We start from the raw sequence: 20098 nt of genomic DNA, 5'->3' as shown, positions 1-20098 counted from the left end.
ACTAAAAGCAAGGAACAACTGCTATAAACACTGAATAATGAAGAGAGACACAGTATAAATAAGGGTGTCAGTTTCCCGCTCTCCCAATTTGTCTATCCTCTTGAAACACGGGAATAAGAAAAGTTGTTGTTGCAAATATAATATGGCACAGGCAGGAAATGAAAATGAAATGGATGAAATATTTGAGCAGATTCATCCACAAAACTTTTAGTACAAATGTGTTCCAAGAGAAAGTCTGAATTTAGGCTGAACCTGGGCCAATCTGCTCAACTTTGGTATAGAACAGCTTTCGAATAAAGCCAGTAGATAGGTAAACTACAGCTTTAAGTCCAGTGGAAGGTAGGCCATAATATGACAAAACAAATATTGTTGCCTACAAGAAGGAATGAATCATTAATTAGTTTCAGCTTTTAATATCATCTTAGAATAAACAGTTACATGCATGTCAAAAATGACCACTGAAGATTTCTTACCTGGGTCCATTACTGTCCCTTCTCTTGGTGGAAGAGTCATTCTGCTCTGTTTTTGCACTCCTGTCCATGTGCTCACTGGCATTTCTCTCCACAATCTCACCTTCATCAAGTGCTCTGTGAAGACGGTAGTTGATCATCTTCAGAACAATGAAGAGAGCTGCTATCACTGGGCAGTAGATTGCTACTATCACCATGGAAGAAGGAAGGGCCTTTTGAAAAAGATGAAGAATTGGATACTAAGGAGGGGACTAGGAAAATTATTTTCAAACGTTTCGTTATACACACTATGGATCTGATTATGGTTATTCACAACTTGTCATGTACAACATATTCAGGCAGTATTTAACAATACTGTAATATAAATACACATTATAGGTGAAAGAAGCATAACTTTTCAACCTATGGCTAAGTTCTGAGTGCATGTTTTATTTGGAAATGAACATGAACTGATAAGGACTCTTTTTCAAAATGATACTGATGTGGAAAATGAAAGGAAAAAGGGCTGTACTAGAGAAGGGTACTCAGATGCAGGCTGGACAAATGCAGCTGTCCAGTCACAAAGATAAAATGTAGTGATCATCTAAGTATCATTTTGTGCCATGCTGGTTCTGGAACTGACCAGAAACGAGGTGACCCTCAGTCCTAATCCTAAACCAACACAATATTTATTATTACTGAATAGAAACAGAGCACAATGCTATCGATTTTTATTTAAATAGAAAACTATTAAGAAAGGCCAACACATTCACAACTGACCTCAAACAGGACATTTCTCAAAAATGAGATTCCACCAAGTGCCATATTTTGAGAGAACACGTGTATCATAAACAGAAGACATTGCACATGTTCTATTCAACTGTCAATTATATGCTTCAGCAAGGGCTCAATACTTACAGACACTACTTGACAGAACCATATATTGGGACTCATAACAAAAGATTATCTTATTTTCTTCAGGGCACAAACATATGTAGTCACTAGAAATGTTAAGTTTATAGTCAGGGCTGTCCAACAGAGAACATGTTTTATAGAACACATTCGGGTTGCATGCAAAGGTGATGAATTCACCTAAACACACACAGTTTTTGAATTTTAATATTCATCTTATTATATATCTTTGCATTCTATTTTATCTTATACTATTTTATCTTTTATCATTACCTTACCGTACTATATTTTATCTCAACATAGCAGTTCGAAAACATGCAAATGTGAGTAGATCAATAGGTACCGCTTCGGCGGGAAGGTAACGGCGTTCCGTGTCATCATGCTGGCCACATGACCCGGAAGTGTCTACGGACAACGCCGGCTCTAAGGCTTAGAAACGGAGATGAGCACCGCCCCCTAGAGTCGGACACGACTGGACTTTACGTCAAGGGAAACCTTTACCTTTACCTTTTAGTCTATTTTATCTCATAAAGTAGTACCTCACTTTATCTGATTTTATTGTATCTTACTGTGGCTGATGCCCATGCTTTGATATGGTCAACTGACTAATCAATAAAGTCTGTCTGTCTGTCTATCTACCTATCTATAATGAGAGACTGATTTAAAAAGTAATTGAAAGGGAAAATCAAGAAAGTAAAAGCTTTTCAAAATGCTTTACGATACTGAAAACCACAATTCAGCTACAGCATACGCAGCAAGGAAGTAAAGGGACCGCAGAGTCCAAAACACTAGCAGCATGGTTATTAAGTAGTAACAAGGCAGTAATTACAGTAGACATCTCCCAAGCTGATGTTCAACACATCTAAAGGGCATAACATCCACCATACCAACCTATATAGCCTCTACATGAAAGTATTGGTGAAGCCCAACTGAAAAAAGAAAACACATGCTTTATGCAAAACTATTAAATAAGGAATACAGCAAAAGGATTTTGAGGTACATATTTGCTAATAATTTTTAACACTAAAATAAAAACTATTTCAATACATCTGAGGCAGGAATCAGACAGGGAAGCAGCCGAACTGCTGGAGCACCAAAGGAGAATGAAGAGGTTACAAAGCAGTCTTGTGTTTGTCATAACTGAAGAACATGTAGGATAGTTACCTGTGTCTAAACCCAGACTAACAGATGAAACAAAGGTCACCAGCTTGGATAGTTTTGAAAGATAACCAGCCAAATTCACCAAGAATAAGACTATCAATTAGTACTAGTCACAATCATTATATATTACTTCTGGTATGTCATCTCTAGATATCAAATGTTAGGCAACATGAAGGAAATACTCTCCTGCTTGGGGGATTTCCAGACGTTTGAGGACTCCTGCATATGTTCATCATATCGGCTTAACTGCAGCAATGAGAATTGCTTGGTGCCACCACGGTGCAGACTGAACAGAAGCATCTTGTGTCAGCCTTGTAAGGTAGTCCAGACAAGAAGCATGCCCAGATGAACTAATTCTACTCTATTGTAAGGCTACATTAACAGAATCTTGCAAGTCTGAAAGTAAATTCTCCCCTGACGCCTTCACAGCCCAAGAAAGTAGGGAGGGTCCCTTCTGAGATGTTTGCCATGCCCACATTCCTTCTGTGGGCTAAGCTACCTCTTATCTGACTGTTGCCCTGGCTGTAGCTCTTCCCCCTGTCGCCCAAGGTCATTCCCACACACCATTACACCTTGTGACAGGAGTTTCCTCTTAGTCTGCACTGCAGCAGCAGCAAGTGACTTTGCTGCTGCAGTTAAACTGAGGCAGTGAGCTTGTGCCTTTTCACTGGGACAGCAGGCAGGCAGCCCTGCACTGGTAGGCAGCCTGCTCTGGACCCCAGAGCCTCTAGCACATGAAGGAGAGCCTCCCTCCAAAACAGTCTGAATTAGTTTCTCTCCTCCCTCCAAAACAGGTTGAATTTTCTTCATCCCTCAAAAAAAGGTTTAATTTCCCTCCTCCCTCCAAAAATGGTTTAATTAATATATGTTGAATTTCAGGCTGGCCAAGGTCTATGATTGCTAACTTTATAAAAAATTCAATTTTAAAAATAATAATTAAAAAGTATGTAAGTTCAGAATACATCCAGAGAAGAAGGAAAGAATGGAGAAAAAATGAAAGAGGAAGGGAGATTTAAATGCTTTTTGTATAATGATTTTGATAAAATAGTTTCTGGCAAAAGATGCCAAATTTCCAATAAAGAATATTAAATTAATTTTGAATATTTTGTACTGATAAGTTTTATAATGATTATGAATCTATTTGATATTAAAACATAAAACTGTATGCTTTTTATATATAACTAGTTCCTATCTGATTTATATGCATGTACTGTACTATATGTAATAAGCATATATAAATACTGAAAACAAATCGTCAAATTCATAATAATACGTCTTTTTTATTAGTTATATCTAGTTCCTAGTATGTTGTAGTATAAATAAGCAAAGAAATATATAAACATGTGTGGTTTTCTAAGCCAATATCTGGCCTGCAGGGATCCTTACGTATAGTTGTGGCTCTTGTTTCTATTTGAGTTTGACACCACTGATCTAGATGAAGCCATGACGCACCAATTCTTAGGGAATTAGTTTGTTTCTTGGGACCCCAGAGCATGTTATAACTTGTAGACCACATACAACATTCAAAAATCTTTATTGCAACTTGTCTTGATTGTCCATGACATTCCCACAACCAATTTTCTTCCCCACTGTTGCCACCTGTACTGCTTCCAGTATTGCTACAGCTGGGTAGGCCACAACTGTCCTGCCCAAAGGACTGCATCTTCACTCTCTGGACCCCCACCCATTCCTGTGTGAAAAAACACATTTTTACCTGCAGCTATCAGTGTGTGAATGAATGTGTTATGTGTGTGAATGGGCAAATATCTTGTCACGAGTCTACCTAAGAGAAGGGTTCCATGTGGTCAATCAGGAAAGAGTATCTCCCTGCCTTAAAGCCAAATCTTTATGTGCACATAAAAGCACAGGTTATGAAATACTCATGAACTCCCTGGCTGGACAAACCCTGAGCACATATTTAGAATGTTGGCCTTCTCCTTATCTTTGGCCAATAGAATGGTACTTAATTTTCATCCTGTCAGCCAATCACAGGATTGGGACAAGCTTGTTTTTAGTAATGGCTGTTAATAGCCCTTGGTGGTTCCAACCTGTATTAGCTCTGAAGAGCAGAAACTGTGGTAAATTAAATCACTGAGTACTTTAAGCTCTTATTTTAAAAATAGGACCTACTTGGCAAGGAAGTATGCATCAGATATTAGTGAACTATTGAATTATCTGTATTTGCAATCTTCATTTAGTGTCAATTAATAATGAAAAAGTTATTTAAAGGACTATTTTGAGAAATTATTGTATTTTATGAGCAGTATTTTTATATCATATATAATCCCCATCATTGTTCTACTCTAACAGCAATTACTGTTCTTGAGTTGTTAGCTTTTTCTTCATCATTCTTGACCTCTAACATATAAAACATGGCTTTTTTACCTTTTACATGTCAGAATTATTACATAACAATTTAGGTAAAATATTTTTCTGTTGCAAATATTAATATTCTGCACTAACTGCTAATGGGCAAATAAATGGGCAAGTGGAAAAAAAATGGAGCATCACTATCTTTGTTTTAAAAACCACTAAGGAAAACCTTATAGATGCTTCGATTTATAAGACTTCCATACATGTTGTGGGAATCAGAACTTTGAAGAACAAGAGTAATTCTGATAATTCTACTAAGTACTCATTATTATACTGAATTGTTTTTAGAATTTAAATTAACAGAGCACTCCCTTTATTGAGATTTACACTGAGGGCCTTCATTTTATTTCACAGAGGACAGCTTGGATAAAAGATAGTATTTTAAAATTTGCAATTAATTATTTAACCTCTTGGTCATACTAATCATTCAATGTACTGAACTCTAGAATTCATTGCATCATAACACTTTTAATGGAAAAGTGACACCTTGTAATTTCTTCTCGGAGAATTTGCACCTTGTCAAACTGGCTCAAGCTTACATGCTTACCCTGAAGCACCATGGTAATGAAAAAACACCACAGAACCCAACTGCCTCAACATCCCCAGAGATCTACTTACTTAATGCAACAACTCCTTCAGTTTTATTGATGAACACATCTTAGAATGTCCATAAACATAACTGATGGTGCAGAAACCAAGCTGAAAACTCTCCCTGCAAAATTTATTTTTAAATCATCATCATCATCATCATCATCGAAGCACCCTAAAATCGAAATATTTATTTAAGCCAGTTCAGGAAAAGAATCTTTCAGATGTATTCTTCATGACAAGTCTTTAAAGAATGCTTGTTGACTATGCACGGGGGGGGGGGGGGGGAGCCATTAACTTGACAAAAGGGTAGGTAAGTCTTCATGTACCCTCTGGTGAAAACTCTGTTATGAATTACTAGCAAACAATGATTAAGAACACTGTGAAGTTCAACATATATGAAAGAAAAAACTGCATGACGATTCCATCGTAGAGAGGCTAGAGGGAGAGATTTTTGATAGACTTAAAACTTGACAATAGGAAAAGGAGGCAACAAATTATTCAACCAGACTAATGGCAGCCTACTCTGATTATTTTTGAAAGGAATACTCTTTGGAAAAAAAGAAGTCCATTTACAACAAATTCTCCCTCTCCCCAACACACAGATCCATGGCCAACAGAAATAAATTCAAGAGAATGTTACCATGTTTAAGTAGCTGAAACATCAAGAAATGTTTAAGTAGAAGCTACTCTCAAATAAGGAAAAACACAGTTACTGGGAGAACAAATGTAAAAGATTGAAAAATCAGAATAAAAAAATTGAGGGGCAAATAATACGAAATTTTCCAAGCATGTGTACGAGCAAGAAACCTACTAGGAAGTTTGTTGAAACCTTACCTAAAGAAGTCTTAAGAAAGGAAAATTGCAGAGTCAAAATGACAGGAAGAGAAAATTAAAAGATGAAAATATGCACCACAACCCAATGTTTGTGGACAAAGCACAGTGTCAAACAGCAATGCCAAAAGAAAATTCTGCGAGGTAGTTGACTAATTACAAATTCATAAATCAATAGCCAGACAGTATAGATAGAATTCAAAAGTGAAATTGAGCTTGTATTTTAACAAAAAGAATTTAAATCATCCTAACTTCAGGAATACTGAAACCCTTTTTTAAAGAAGTGCTTCAAGGAACTAATAGGAACTGCAGACCTTCAGAGTAACTCTACTCCACAAACCCAGGTACAACATCATCACAGCTTGAATTATTAACACATGTAAAATAATCAATTTTATGGAGAATGAACCAGCATTAACTGGTTCAGCATAAAAAGGGATGTTCTGCTTCATCTATCTAAGGATATCAACAATTAGGCAGATAAAGGTAATCCAAAATAATCACAATTTGGTTTAGAAATTAATATACTATATTTTCATGTCAGTAGGATTTCTGGAAAATGCATAAACCCACCAAAATTAAAAATTCAATCCAATAAAGCTATCTAAAATCAAAACATAAAACTGTATCAGCCAGATTTAATTTTAAGTCTCTTAAAACCTTTTTTTTTAAGTTTGTGCAAATATAATTTAACTTGTTACTGAAAAGAAGCCAAAGTTTGCACCACCGCTGTAGGAGGACATAACAACTTTCAGACACCAGCACTGAAAATGCCGTCTGTCTGCACATGTTAAATGATTCTTTCCCAAATAATGAACAGAAAATTCTTTCATTATCTCAAGTTATAGACAGATGAATATATCAGGATGTAGTCCTTCAAATATTTAGACTGCAAATCAGTTAAGTTTTAAATGGAAAGACTAAAAATGTGAAGTGCAATAATTAGGAAACAAGGTCCTTTAAAATTGAAACAAGTAACCACAACACTTGCAGCTCCAGAATTTGCAGCTTCTGAACTATTTTCAAAGGCATATCCCACATGAAATGCTTTATTCTAATCCAAACGAAACATACAACATTAATCAGGCTATCTCTAGCCAGCTGATGAACTAACTATATGAAGACAGCAGATGATGCTCTGAGCCACTAATGTCAATTGGTCCTCAAGAGAATCTTTCAAGTTGAATATCTAAATTGTCAAAACTTTCCTAAATTTAAGTAGACCAAGTCCTTCATCAAGAAAAAAACAATTTGTCTTATAGGTTGCTAACTAGAAGAAATATGTCATTCCCAAAAGAGAGAAATAATAAATGATATTCTGTGAGTGAAAGATGAGCTTTGATAAAGTCACATTTGTGGATAACAGCACATTAACTGGAGAGTAAAATCCAAAGTAGCCAATCAAAAACTATAGATTTTTTTTAATCTGGATCGTAAAATTTAAAAAAAGTTCAACGAGTATAGGAAAGTCATATATTAGCACTAGACTAATGTTGGGCAAAACATTCTGGCATGGACCATTCCAACTGTTCATAGATCTGATAGTTTAATATGGAAAAAAGATGATTTATGGGCATATATCCTCTATAAAGCATTAAAGGTCAAGATAGCACTTGACTTTTACGCCCCAAAACAAATGTCCATTTTAAGATCCATAAGAGAAATCTGTTCCTGTTAATAATCTAAGTGTCTTATTGGATGAAGAGGTTTCCAAGGAGTCTTAAAATATAACCTCACATATAACATACTGTACCAATCTACCCTCTCTTGGGAATTAATACCTGTAGCAAGATTATCTCTATCTAGAAAGAAGATGCAGATGAAGTACCACCCACAGTTGGTGAAAGGCAATTGATGCCAAACATGCCACCTGGCTTTTAAGGTGAGGACTGCGTATCACAGCAATTCCAGACTGTATAACCTGGACTGACCCTAGCTTTATCCAATGAATCAAGGCACAGTTGTTCCAAGAGAGCCAAAAAAAATTATATTTCCCAGAACACACAATTAGCTTATAGAAATTCACTACTGTACACAAGGTAACAGGCAACCATTTTCAATAAACGTAACAGAATTTCAGATAGCCACTAATGGTTGAATAAATTATTCTTTATAGATAAACAGAATCTCTCTGCTCCTCAGCAAAATTTCTCTAAATATTATACATCTGGATATACATTAGTTATACTATTGCCATTGTGTTATGCCTATGGGTACCCAGAAGCAGCTGGCTAGGCACTTGTTGGAAACAAGGTATTGATTTAGACTGACCCTCCACCTGACCCAGCAATGGCTATTTTTTCATTGCATGTCAACCTACATTACATGTCAAGCTATAAAATAAGCTACATTGATAGATTTCCTCGTCATTAACCTCTTTAGCATTTTATTCTTTCCAAGATTTAGACTATGATTTCCTCTCATTCCTTGCCAACTCCCTTCCTGTCTGCATCAGAATGTAAAGCACACTCAATTGTCCCTATGCATATGTGATACAGTACACAGTTATATCAAGTCAAGAACTTACATGAAACTGACAGCAGGTTTTCAGCTTAATTGGGCAAGAAGGGCCACCATTTCTGAACAAAATAAAATTTGTGTTCTCAAAAAAAAAAAAAAAGGCAGTTTAGGATAGTATTCACATGTTGAGTAAAAAGGCAAGATCTAAACTGCCATTACAGTATATGTATAGAATTCATAACAAAGCTTCCATCATTATAGCAGGGGTATCTTAAAAATGTATCCAGACCCAAACACAATTCTTAATGTGGCAATCTGTTTTCTTTTTTGCTGTGGCTTTATAATACGTCTTTACATACATCTGCAAAATTGTACCTTTTTAAGGCTAAAAAGATTTTTCAAAGTACTATATTTGGAAGTGGCAGAAAAGCAAAACGGTTGATGCAGTGGTGAAAGAAAATCACATCCTAAAAGCCTGGATATAATTTTTAAGGTATTTCTGTTGTAAATTCTCCAGGTTGCTGATTTAGTTCTCATCTCCTTCTTTGTTGCCGACTTATTTTGGGCTACATGAAGAGCCAACAGCAGCAAAAAGGAATGAGCACAGAATGGCTGAGCCTACACATGGCATCTAAGACAGCCAAATCAGAAATTAACATTTCTGCCTCAATACATCTTTACACAGGACTTTTTGATTCTGGACAAACATTTCTTTCCCTATTAGAAGCAATATAAACTGTATACAGGTAGTCCTTGCTTAACAACCATAATTGGGACCAGAATTTAGGTTGCTAAGCAATTTGGTTGTTAATCTAATCTGGTCCCAATTTTACAACCATTTTTGCGGCAGTCGTTAAGCGAATCACACAATTCACACTATTGAATTTGCTTATCAGAAGACAGCTGGGAAGGCTGAAAATGGTGATCATGTGACCGCAGGATGATGCAACCATCATAAATGCTCAACAGTTGCCAAGTGCCCAAATCGCGATCACATGACTGCAGGAATGCTGTGACAGTCATAAGTGCAAGGAATGGTCATAAGTCGGTTTTTTCAGTGCCATCGTAACTCCAGACTGTTGCTAAACAAGCAGTCATTAAGTGAGGACTACCTGTAATACAACTGCATAACAATAGCAGTACTAATCTCATTTCAGAGACTTCCAATATAGAAACTGCTGTTTTGAAACAGAAAAAACCAAGTCATGCATGATCAGCATTTAAAAGGACTTTGTTTCACTAATTTAATCTCCTGCTCAATACAGAATCTATAATGTTAGATGCAGGTATATAAGCAATAGTGAAACAATTCCTAGAGTACGTATTAGGTTCCTCTCAAAAGGGGGAAGAACTACATCAGTCAAAATAGACAAACTTTATGCTCAGTAGGTAGCCTTATCCATTTTGTAATTCAATTAGCAAATTATAGGGTTTCTCTACAAAAAGCAAACAAAATTCACACTATATGATAGAGTGAAAGAGTTCTATAGCCAGGCTTTGGCCCCAGGTTGTAGGTAACCTAACTTCACCAGTCCAAATGTATGCCATAATATAGACCTGCAAAGGCTGATGAAGGAAATACTAAATTCAGTTCATAATTTTGAAGTTAATCACTCCTGTACACAGTCAGAAGCCATATCCTAAAACATTCTCTTTTCCCAAACTCTAAATAAATATTGCTGTTTTGTGTAATTGTTATACTGGCCCAGAGCCGGAATGCTTGGAGTAAACAGTACTTTGAAAGTAAAGAATGGGATGACCACAACACTACTATTTGGTACATAGACTGTACACACATGGCAAAATGTGCAATCCATAAAGAGTCAATTGTGATTTGAGGTATGAAAAACCAACCTATACTCACCATAATATTAAGACTGATGACCTTTCCTGTTAATCTAAGCCTACCAACTATTTCCTTCGCTGAAGATCTATTTATAATCTGTCTTCTTGCTTTTGTCTTAATAAGGAGCAGTTATTATGAAGAATTATATGTATACCTATCTTAAGACAGAAGTCATTGTTCTGAAAAATTATTCAATTTTATTGTCTTTTATGCTTTTCACCTGACAGAGCAGACCTCATAATTCCATATCCTACATGTATGCCTCAGTTGTAAAATCGTTATTTGGCTAGTATTTTAAGCACAAGTTTCAACAAAGGAAGGTAATGTAGTTTCCATATCCCACTGACATGTTACTGATATTTCTGTATACATGTACAGCTCTGAGCAGTATACAAAGTAAAGAAATATGAAAAACAGCAAAAAAGTAATCATAACAAGCATTATGATAGCCCAAACTTAACATAATGAGACCCCAAATGCTGTCTCTCTCAGAACCAGGTTTTCAGATCCCTGAAAAAATTCATCAGGCAAGTACTAGTCTATATTTGTGTAAGCTGTTCCATGGGAGGGGAGTCAACATTGGGAAAACCTAACTATGGTGTCCTACAGATAGTACTCCCTTGAGGACAGGACCTTTAGCAAAACTTCCTTCCCTTTTCTTAGTGGATGGGTAGATTCATTTTGGAACAGATGGTCTTGAAGATAACCAGGCCCTGAGCCATGCAGGGCTTTAAAGGTAATAACCACCAACTTGAATTCCACCTGGAAACTGAGTGGCTACCAATACAGTTCCTAGAATAGAGGTGTTATGTGGACAAGTATAGGTGCATCCACTGTTACCCAGACTGCTGCATACTGAACCAGTTTAAGCTTCTGGATAGTCTTCAAGGCAGCTACATTTAAAAGAAGTTGGAACAGTCTACTGTGGGGTGATAAGGGCATTAATGACCATGTGCAATGCCTTCTAATCAAGGGAAAATCGCAACTGATGCACAAAATGTATTTGTACAAAAGGTCTCCTGGCCATAGTCTCCATCTGCTGCTCAAGCAGGAGCCAAGAAGTCAAGAGAACCACCACATGACAAACCAGCTATGTATGGGGATGCAGAAGCCCATCCTATACATGGACCATCTCTGGATTCAGAAGGCCTTCATACACTCAGCCACACGGTACTGCTAGGGCTCAGCATAAGTCTGTTCCTCTCTGTCCAGACCCTAATCACCTTCAGGTGCTGAGACAAAAGTTTCACTGCATCATTTGTCCATCCTGATATAAAGAATAGTTTGTCTGAATTAAATAAACAGCAACTTTGTAAGAGGAGATTTTCATTTGATGGAAATACTATTATAGTATGCCCAATTTTGTCAGTCTGAGATATATACTTAATATTATATGACTCCTTAAAGTGCAAAGCTTTAATCATGACCACTACAGGTAGTCCTCGCTTAATGACCCTAACTGGGACTGGCAACTCGGCCGCTAAGAGAAGCGGTCACTAATGGGAAATGATGTGACCACAACTGTGCTTTTCACCTGGAAAGAGACAAGACTAGTCAGTTTCACAGCTTTGGTTTTCATTTGCCTCCTAACCACTCCCCTGCCCTTTGGAATGCTAGAGTGCCTGCTTACTGTCTTGTACACATCGAAAGCAATGTGATCGCACCAGCAGCTATGCAAACAGCTTACAGCACTCTCTTGAAATCCCTTCTCCAATCTCTCCACTCTGCGATGGGGGGGAGAAAAAGCAAGCAATTTCTGTAGGCAATCTCTCCTTTGCCAGCCGCTTCCCCACCCTGCAGAGTGGAGAGATTGGGGCTGGATTTCAAGAGAGCAAACTGTTTGCTCTCCTACACATCAAATGCAATGCAATCACACCAGCAGTGGGAAAGGGTCTGAAATCACTCTCCAATCTCTCCACTCTGCAGGGGGGGGGATTTCTGTAGGCAATCTCTCCTTTGCTAGACCCTTTCTCCCCTCCTTGCAGAGCACAGAGATTGGAGAAGGGATTTCAAGAGTACTATAAGCTGTTTGCGTAGCATGCCCACAGCTCCCAGCCATGGGCACATTGCTTTTGATGTGTAGAAGCGCAAACAGTTTAGTCTCTTGCAATCCCTTTCTTTCCAATCTCTCTGCTCTGCAGAGGGGAGAACCTCAGGTCAGGCACAGGACAACACATACTGACTGTAATGGCGATCACATGACTAAGGGACACTGCAAAGGTTGGTCATAAATTGGCCATAAAAATAATTTTTTCAACACCATTGTAAGTTTGAATGATCGAGTGGTTGGTAAGCGAGGACTACCTGTACAGTGAAGCTATGGGACTAAAGCAGTGCACATGGAAGACTTGCATTCCTTGTTTAATATATCCTCTCAAAATACCACTCAAAATGCTCAAATATCTCTGGAATCCTTGAACTAGAAAGTAAAATCCAAGCTGAGAAATGTTACTGGCCACATAAAAGCTCCTTAAAGATCACCCAGTGTCTATTAGTTTTCATAATCACACTGGCACACTAAAAGTATAACTTGACCAGACAAGTGCAAAATTTTGTAAAATCATTATTTAACTGTCTCAACATGTTTGCATCATTTATCTAGCTTTGAAATCAGACATCAGATATTGCAATGATTGATTGCAATCATTTCAAGGAATGCATAACAATCACAGGTAGGCATATGACAAAATATATATATGCCACCATACTGTGTGTAAATTGCTGCATCTATCCTTCCCAAACTATTCTAAAAATCATTGTTTGGCCACTGAATTGCTTCTCCCACAGCAACAAAGACAGTAGTAGATCAGAGTTAAACTCAAAGAGGCTACACTTAAAAAAAAAAACCTTCGTCACCAATAAAACAGTATTTAGAAATGACATTACTGCTTTTACTAGAAAACATTTAGCAATTACCAAACTATAATAGCTCATCTCAGCTCTAGATAGAACATCATGATCTGTCACTGTCTTCTGCTCCTTAGCTAATAGTCTACAGATGAAAAACCTATTTTCCCATCAATTAAAATTTTAAAAATCCAGTTTATGCTAAAATGACAATTATGAAAGCTAGCTAACAATGCTGACTGTTACCATACATCTTGTCCAATATTGTCCAGTAGCAAAAATACTATTATCCTGTCAAACCACAGTAGCTGCTAATGAAATGAGCAGATAACTACGTCAGTTTGTTTTTACTCTTCTAGTTGCAAGCTCATGCACAATTCTCTCTAGAGTCTAATTTGATGAACAACATAAATCTTTCACAAGTCAGCTTTTCTCTAGTATTTTATGTTTACTAGAACTTGCAGAGAATAAAGTGCAATAATGTCTGGTTGTCATGGCAATACCATATACTCACACAAAAAAAATAGTTTCCCCAACAGAAATGAATTTGGTAAGGGGAATGAGGCAGCATAGTATCTAGCATGTCTATTTCCCAATTCTGCTCCATAACTCTTAAGCTAATTATTGATTCCTGAAATCACATTACCAAAAATATCTGCATTATTGTTTATGCCACTACCAACATCTAGACTTCAGCAGCCTAAGACTATCAGTGATATTATAGTAAATGCATATGAATTTTTCTTTTAAAAGAAAGTGATTCTAAGAAATGTTTCATAGCTTTCCCATAAGATGACCTGGCTGGATTTAAGATACAATAATTTTATCTGTCTATAAGCAAAAGAAAGAATCCCATTGTCTCTCTTCATCAGCTCATTTATTAATTCACAGCATACAAATGTATGTAGCTTAAAGCATACTAGAAATATATGCTGTAGTCTATCAGTTGTGCATAGTCTTTCATCTCTTCCACAGTGCATGTTTTCCATATCAGCACACACACACACAAAAACTTCCTTTGCTTTAAGTTTTCACAGAAACATATAAGTAATTCAAACAGACCTCAGATATATACATTTAAGAAGTACATATAAAGGCATCTTAAAATAGCTTCTCTTTGTTTACATCTGTAACTTCAGGGACTTCTGCCATTCCCCTGAGTCAAGACAATAGCTGCCTGTTTAAATTAACAATATACATCAATATCAATAAAAATAAAAGAAGCACTGGGAAAAGCATCTGATGAGCATTTAATGGCACCTCCAACTGCAGGCCTTCTATTAAAAAAACAGAGCATTACTTATCCCAATACACATAGGGATGCATATCCAATTGTGTAACATTAGCACCAAAACTTCCCTTCCTCCTCAGCTGTTGTTCCTGTACTTCTAGGACTGAATCTCCCAACCCTTGGTTATTAATCCATGGTCCTTCACCACTACACACAGCAACTGTACATGTTGACAAGCTGCAGCCAATCCTGGATTCGGAGGGCACAGCCACTCAGCAAAACACCTCACGTGTAAGATTGCCACCCATTCGGCTTTACATGCAGAAGGAACATTGGTTTCCACACAAAGCATTTCCTGTGGAAAAAAATCCATAACGTGTGAGGAGGCCAAAAAAGCCACAGATCCACTTCAATCGACAGGACAGAGGTCACACCACCACGACCTTTTCTATTTGGGTTTTTAAGTAGCCGGAGTCGGCTTTGGACTTTTTTTTTCAATGTTCTTATTTTTTTCCGCAGACCAGCTCAGCCTTTAACCTCAATAAGGAAGCAATGGCCCCTTTGCCGACTGCATCGCCCTCCGCCTCCAAAATACAGTAAAAGCATCAGCGGGAGGGCGGGTGCGATGGTCTCAAGGCGGCTCCCCAGCCCAGCCGGACTGGGAAAACTCCTCACGTGGCAAAGGCGGTAGCCCCCAACCCGAACGCGAGACGGGAGCCCCTTCCCCTCCTTCTCTCCTGACGGGGATGTGTCAGGCCGGTTCCCTCACTCACCATGTACAACGTGAAAGGGAAGCCAAGCAGGAAGAGCCACAGGTAGAGGTGCAACGCGTTGACCCCGGCGCCCTGGTGCGGGTCTTGGTACCAGCCGCCGCTCAGAGCCGCCCACACACCTTGGCGCAGGATCTGCAGCACCTGGGAGCCCATGGCGGCCTGGCCCCAGCCCGGGTCCTGCCAGCCCCGAGCCCTGTTCCCTCTACCCGTCCTGCGAGCCCGGGCACAACTGCCCGCCGCCTCCACAGCCCGAGCCTCGCGACAACCACAAGAGCCACCCCCCTGTCCTCCGTCTTCCCCTCCTCCTCCTCCTCCTCCCCCCCGCCAACGCCGCCGCCATCTTACGTCCGGGCCCCGGACCGCCCGCCCGCCCGTCCGCCCATGGACCGGCAACCCTTGCGGCAGCCGACGCGACCTCATAGCCCAGACTGGGTTCTCCGCTTGCTGCGCGAGCAGAAGGCGCAGTGGCGGCGTCTTCGGTTTGGCGGCCGAGTCGCTTCGCGAGCTCGTCTTCCAGCGAAAGCAAAGGGCGAGGGAGGAATTCAGAGCCGCTAAAGTTTATTCTTGGCGCCTAGCGAATGGAGCAGGAGTGGAGGGTCTACCCAGCGGCATGCAGCCACAAATGCCATTCCCTTCGTCTAGTCTTTTAGGTTGCGTTGATCTCCCGAAACTTTGGCAAGGCTGTCGATTTCCCAGCCTCTGTCCCCAACTCCACTTGAGTTAGATTGCTCGTCCCTACCGAGCATCGCCAGCCGCCACCGTAGCTGGAAGTATGGGAATGGGGGCCAATGCCTTTAGAGGACTGCTGAGATGCGAAAGGCTATCTTATAGAAACTGCGAAAAGCAAGGAGCTAATAAAAAGGGGTACAAAAACAGCTCTCTTGGCAGGTGTGGGAGACGTGTCCGCCACGCGCAAAACGTGCACTTTCTTAGTAGCGTGAAGTACATAATTCGTTCGCAAACGCTTGAGGTTCGGATTTGGGCCGTAGTCCGTTGCACCCTCATCCCCGCGGAGCATAGCGAGAGGTCCGAATACCCCTGTGTAGAAAATGCTTATGCGCAAGGCAATGTACAGCGTTGGTGAGCAGTTTGCAGCTCACTGCGAATTTGAACTCAGACGATACGGTTCATTGAGTAAACCACAGAACTGCGGTACAGTACTGTGTCAAACTGTCCAGGACTTTTGGGGAGAACAAAGTAAAGAGCAACCTGGCAAAGAGGAACTGAAAGGAAAGAGCGTGGGTTTTATTGTTGAGGGTAGGACCAGGAGGTGAGCGGTTTCTCCTACTCTGCTCTTCTCGCGGGATTGCCAATTCTTGCAAGAACAGAGGAACGCCGAAAGCGTCCCCGTTGTCATAGCAACGAGACTCCCTTTCCCCCGAACTTGCTTCGTGGTCTGATGAAAAAGCTGATACTCTACTGGTGGATTGTCCCAGATCTCCAAAAAACGACCATTTTGTGACAGTGCTGCTTTTTATTTTTTTATTACTGTTGTAAATCTACTGTGGGGCACAGTCTCGCATTACTGAGATTCACAAAGCAGAATGATATAATCTCTATTGATTTGCCTGTAGTTCACCATGGTTTTTTCAATCCAGTTTTCTGATTTGCATGGTAGGCAAAATTATGGCTGACTAATTCATTGTTCAGGATGTTCTGCAATCCCAGCCAAAGACAAATGGCAGTTTGCTGCAAACAATGTGGGAAGATGTTAATTAAAACTAGTCTTCCCAGGTGATTATTACTTTGATTGACAGGAAGGCTCAGTAGTTTCACTGACTCTTAGAGCTGCATGAGAGCAGGAACTTCTGGTAAGGTCGCCTTCACCAGTAAGATCAGAGGGGAAGACTGAAGAGGAATCCACAAGGGCAGGTGGAGTTCCATAGGCCTGTGTGAGGGCGGGAGCTGGCACTGGGAGAAACACAGTGTAGGTCAGTGTTCCTCAACCTTAGCAACTTTTAAGATGTGTGGACTTCAACTCATGCTGGCTGGGGAATTCTGGGAGTTGAAGTCCACACATCTTAAAGTTGCCACGGTTGAGATACACTGGTGTAGGTGCTGCAGCAACCAAATACTCTGCAAACGGTCCATTACAACAAAAAGGTGGCAGGAAAAAAAAACTTGGCATTTAAACCTCAGCATATACAGATCTTTAGATTCTATAAACACTGTTCCTTACATAATTAGGTCTGCTTAGCACCTACAATAACATTACTTATCTATACAATCCTCATCCTTGAATCTTTTGTTAAATTTGTGAACATTTCCTAGAAATGTATTCATCCAAGAAGTAGCCCAGGCAGCATGAGGGAAGTCAATCCACCTAAGGGAAGATATTCTACTTCTCCATTTAGAAGAAAATGGCACATCTCTTGTTACCAAAGACACTGATTAGGCTTGGCTAGATTTGAAAGCATTCCTCTAGTTATTTGGGAACTTTCATAAGTCGACCTGGAGGTAATTACGTGGCTAGACACAAGGTGATACAGTCACCAATGCTGCCAGAAAGAGGAACATGACATATGAGTAGTATAAAACAAAGAAATTTTGAAATTGTCAAAGTAGAAATTAAATTTTAGGCATATGTGAACTGTGGACCAGGATTTACTATTCAGGGCCTGGAAGTATACAAAGGAACAGAATGGCAATAATACTCAAAAAGGACATCACTTAGTGCAGTATATGCTTGGATATAATCCAATAAATGATGGGATGGTATATTGGAATTAATGGATATCCAATGAACATCTAAGTTATACACATCTGTGCTCCTACTACAGATGCAAAGGTAGAAGTCTGAGAAATTCTGTGGCAAATTGCAAGAAGTACTAAATAAAACTTTTAGAAAGGACACAATACTACTACTGAGACTGGAATGCAACAGCTGGAGAAATGGTAGAATCCAGGATGATTTTAATTAGATAAATGCAATAACACAGGAGATATGTTAACTGAATTTAAAGAGAATTTATTTATACCTGCAAGGACTACTCACACACACTTCTGTTACTTGCCTTAAGAAACATAACTGCAGGTTCCATGGAAGTACATCACTGGATATACAATGTCAGACTCAATTTGGTGAGATCACAGAAATCACAGAATTACGGAGTTGGAAGGAATGACATCTAATCCAGTATCTTCTTAAAAACTTTTAGAGATGAAGAATCCATAACCCATGTAAATAGACTATTCCACCATTATAGAGATTTGATCAGGAGGTTTTCCTTATACTTAAGTGGAATATTTGTAACTTCAGCCGGTAATTATTATTTATGGCCCAAGTTTCTGTAGCAGAGAAAAACATTCCTGATCAACTTCCCTATGGCACTTTTTATGTACCTGAACACTGATACACTGTCTTCCCCTCAGTCTTTTTTTCCTCCAGACTGAACATTCCAAGTTACTTGCACATTTCCTCCAGTCCATTTATCATCTTTGTTGCCATCTTCTTAAAATCTGTCAATATCCTTCTGGAAATGTGGACCCAGAGCTGTAGATGGTACTTTAAGTATGGGCTCACAAGTAGACAGCAGAGGAGAATAAGGACTTCTTGTCTTTGAATCAATGCTTCTTCAATGCAGCCCAGAACTTTGTTATCCTGATAGCAGCTGGACCACATTTCTGGCTCATGTTCTTTTTTTTTATGTAAGAACTTTATTAATTTTCAAAGTATAATTAAAATACAAAATATAGAATACATAAAAGCTAGAATATAGAACTAAAGGAAAAAAAACTATAAAAGTGCAAAACAGACAGAAAACAAAAACAAAGTGACTTCTGACTTTCTCCAATACAGATATGAATAAGGTTACAAATATAATCTCTTACCGTTAGTTAAACCTTAGTAACATTATTTCCATCAAAACAAACCATTTAATTACTAAAACCCAAAATCAAAGCTTCATTTTTTTCTGACACAAGGAAGTAGTCCAAAGCGGTTGCCACATAAGAATAAATCCAGAAAGAGTATTTTCTCTTATTAACACTGTTAACTTAGCCATTTGGGCCAGCTCCATCAGTTTAATAATCCAATCTTCCACTGTAGATATTTGTGGATCTTTCCATCATTGTACATATAAGAGTCTTGCTGTGGTAATCATATATAAAAGCAAAGTCCCATGTTGCTTCTCAAGCTGCTTCTCCATCAAACCCAAAAGGAAAAGTTCTGTTTTTTTGGGGGGGAGGGTAAGTCCACTTTAAGAATCTTTTGACTATTAGCACATATTTGATCCCAAAATGTTTTAGCCTTCTCACCAAGTCCACCAAAGATGATAAAAAGTTCCTTCACCAAGAGAACATTTCCAACAAACATTCATTATTGAATTGGGAAAAAAAAAACATGGCCGCGAGTGAATGCTGAGCAGAACGCTCTGGGGTGTGAGCTCCAAATTTAATTTTTAGACTTTTACCCTAGCCTGCCTGCCTGCTGAGGTTGGTGTGTGTATAACCCCCTTACCTGATGGGCTGGTGTGGGATTGAGGGGAGCCCCTTGGACAGAGCAGCGGCAGAGGCTGGTAGGTCCTAGCAGGGTGTGGGATGCGGAGCCAGAACGACCCGGGACTGGAGTGGGAGCTGGAGCGGAATCTTCCAGCTGAGAACTGTGGTGGCTGGAACTGCTACC

General features: G+C 39.2%; 1 protein-coding gene across 2 annotated transcripts in view; it reads right to left on the bottom strand.

The window, feature by feature from the left end:
- Positions 1-15769, bottom strand: part of PCNX1 (pecanex 1) — a 105722-nt gene extending 89953 nt beyond the window's left edge. For both annotated transcript variants that reach the window (XM_063289839.1, XM_063289840.1), the window contains exons 1-2: positions 15475-15769; positions 474-682 (exon numbers count right to left, since the gene is read on the bottom strand). In XM_063289839.1, the coding sequence (XP_063145909.1) occupies positions 474-682; positions 15475-15627 (362 nt within the window). In that variant the 5' untranslated portion in view covers positions 15628-15769. The remainder of the gene's footprint in view (positions 1-473; positions 683-15474) is intronic.
- Positions 15770-20098: the final 4329 nt, after the last annotated feature.

The sequence above is a fragment of the Candoia aspera genome, chromosome 1 (genome assembly GCF_035149785.1).
Source record: "Candoia aspera isolate rCanAsp1 chromosome 1, rCanAsp1.hap2, whole genome shotgun sequence".
In the NCBI taxonomy this organism is placed as follows: domain Eukaryota; kingdom Metazoa; phylum Chordata; class Lepidosauria; order Squamata; family Boidae; genus Candoia; species Candoia aspera.
This window is presented reverse-complemented; position numbering and strand designations above follow the sequence as displayed.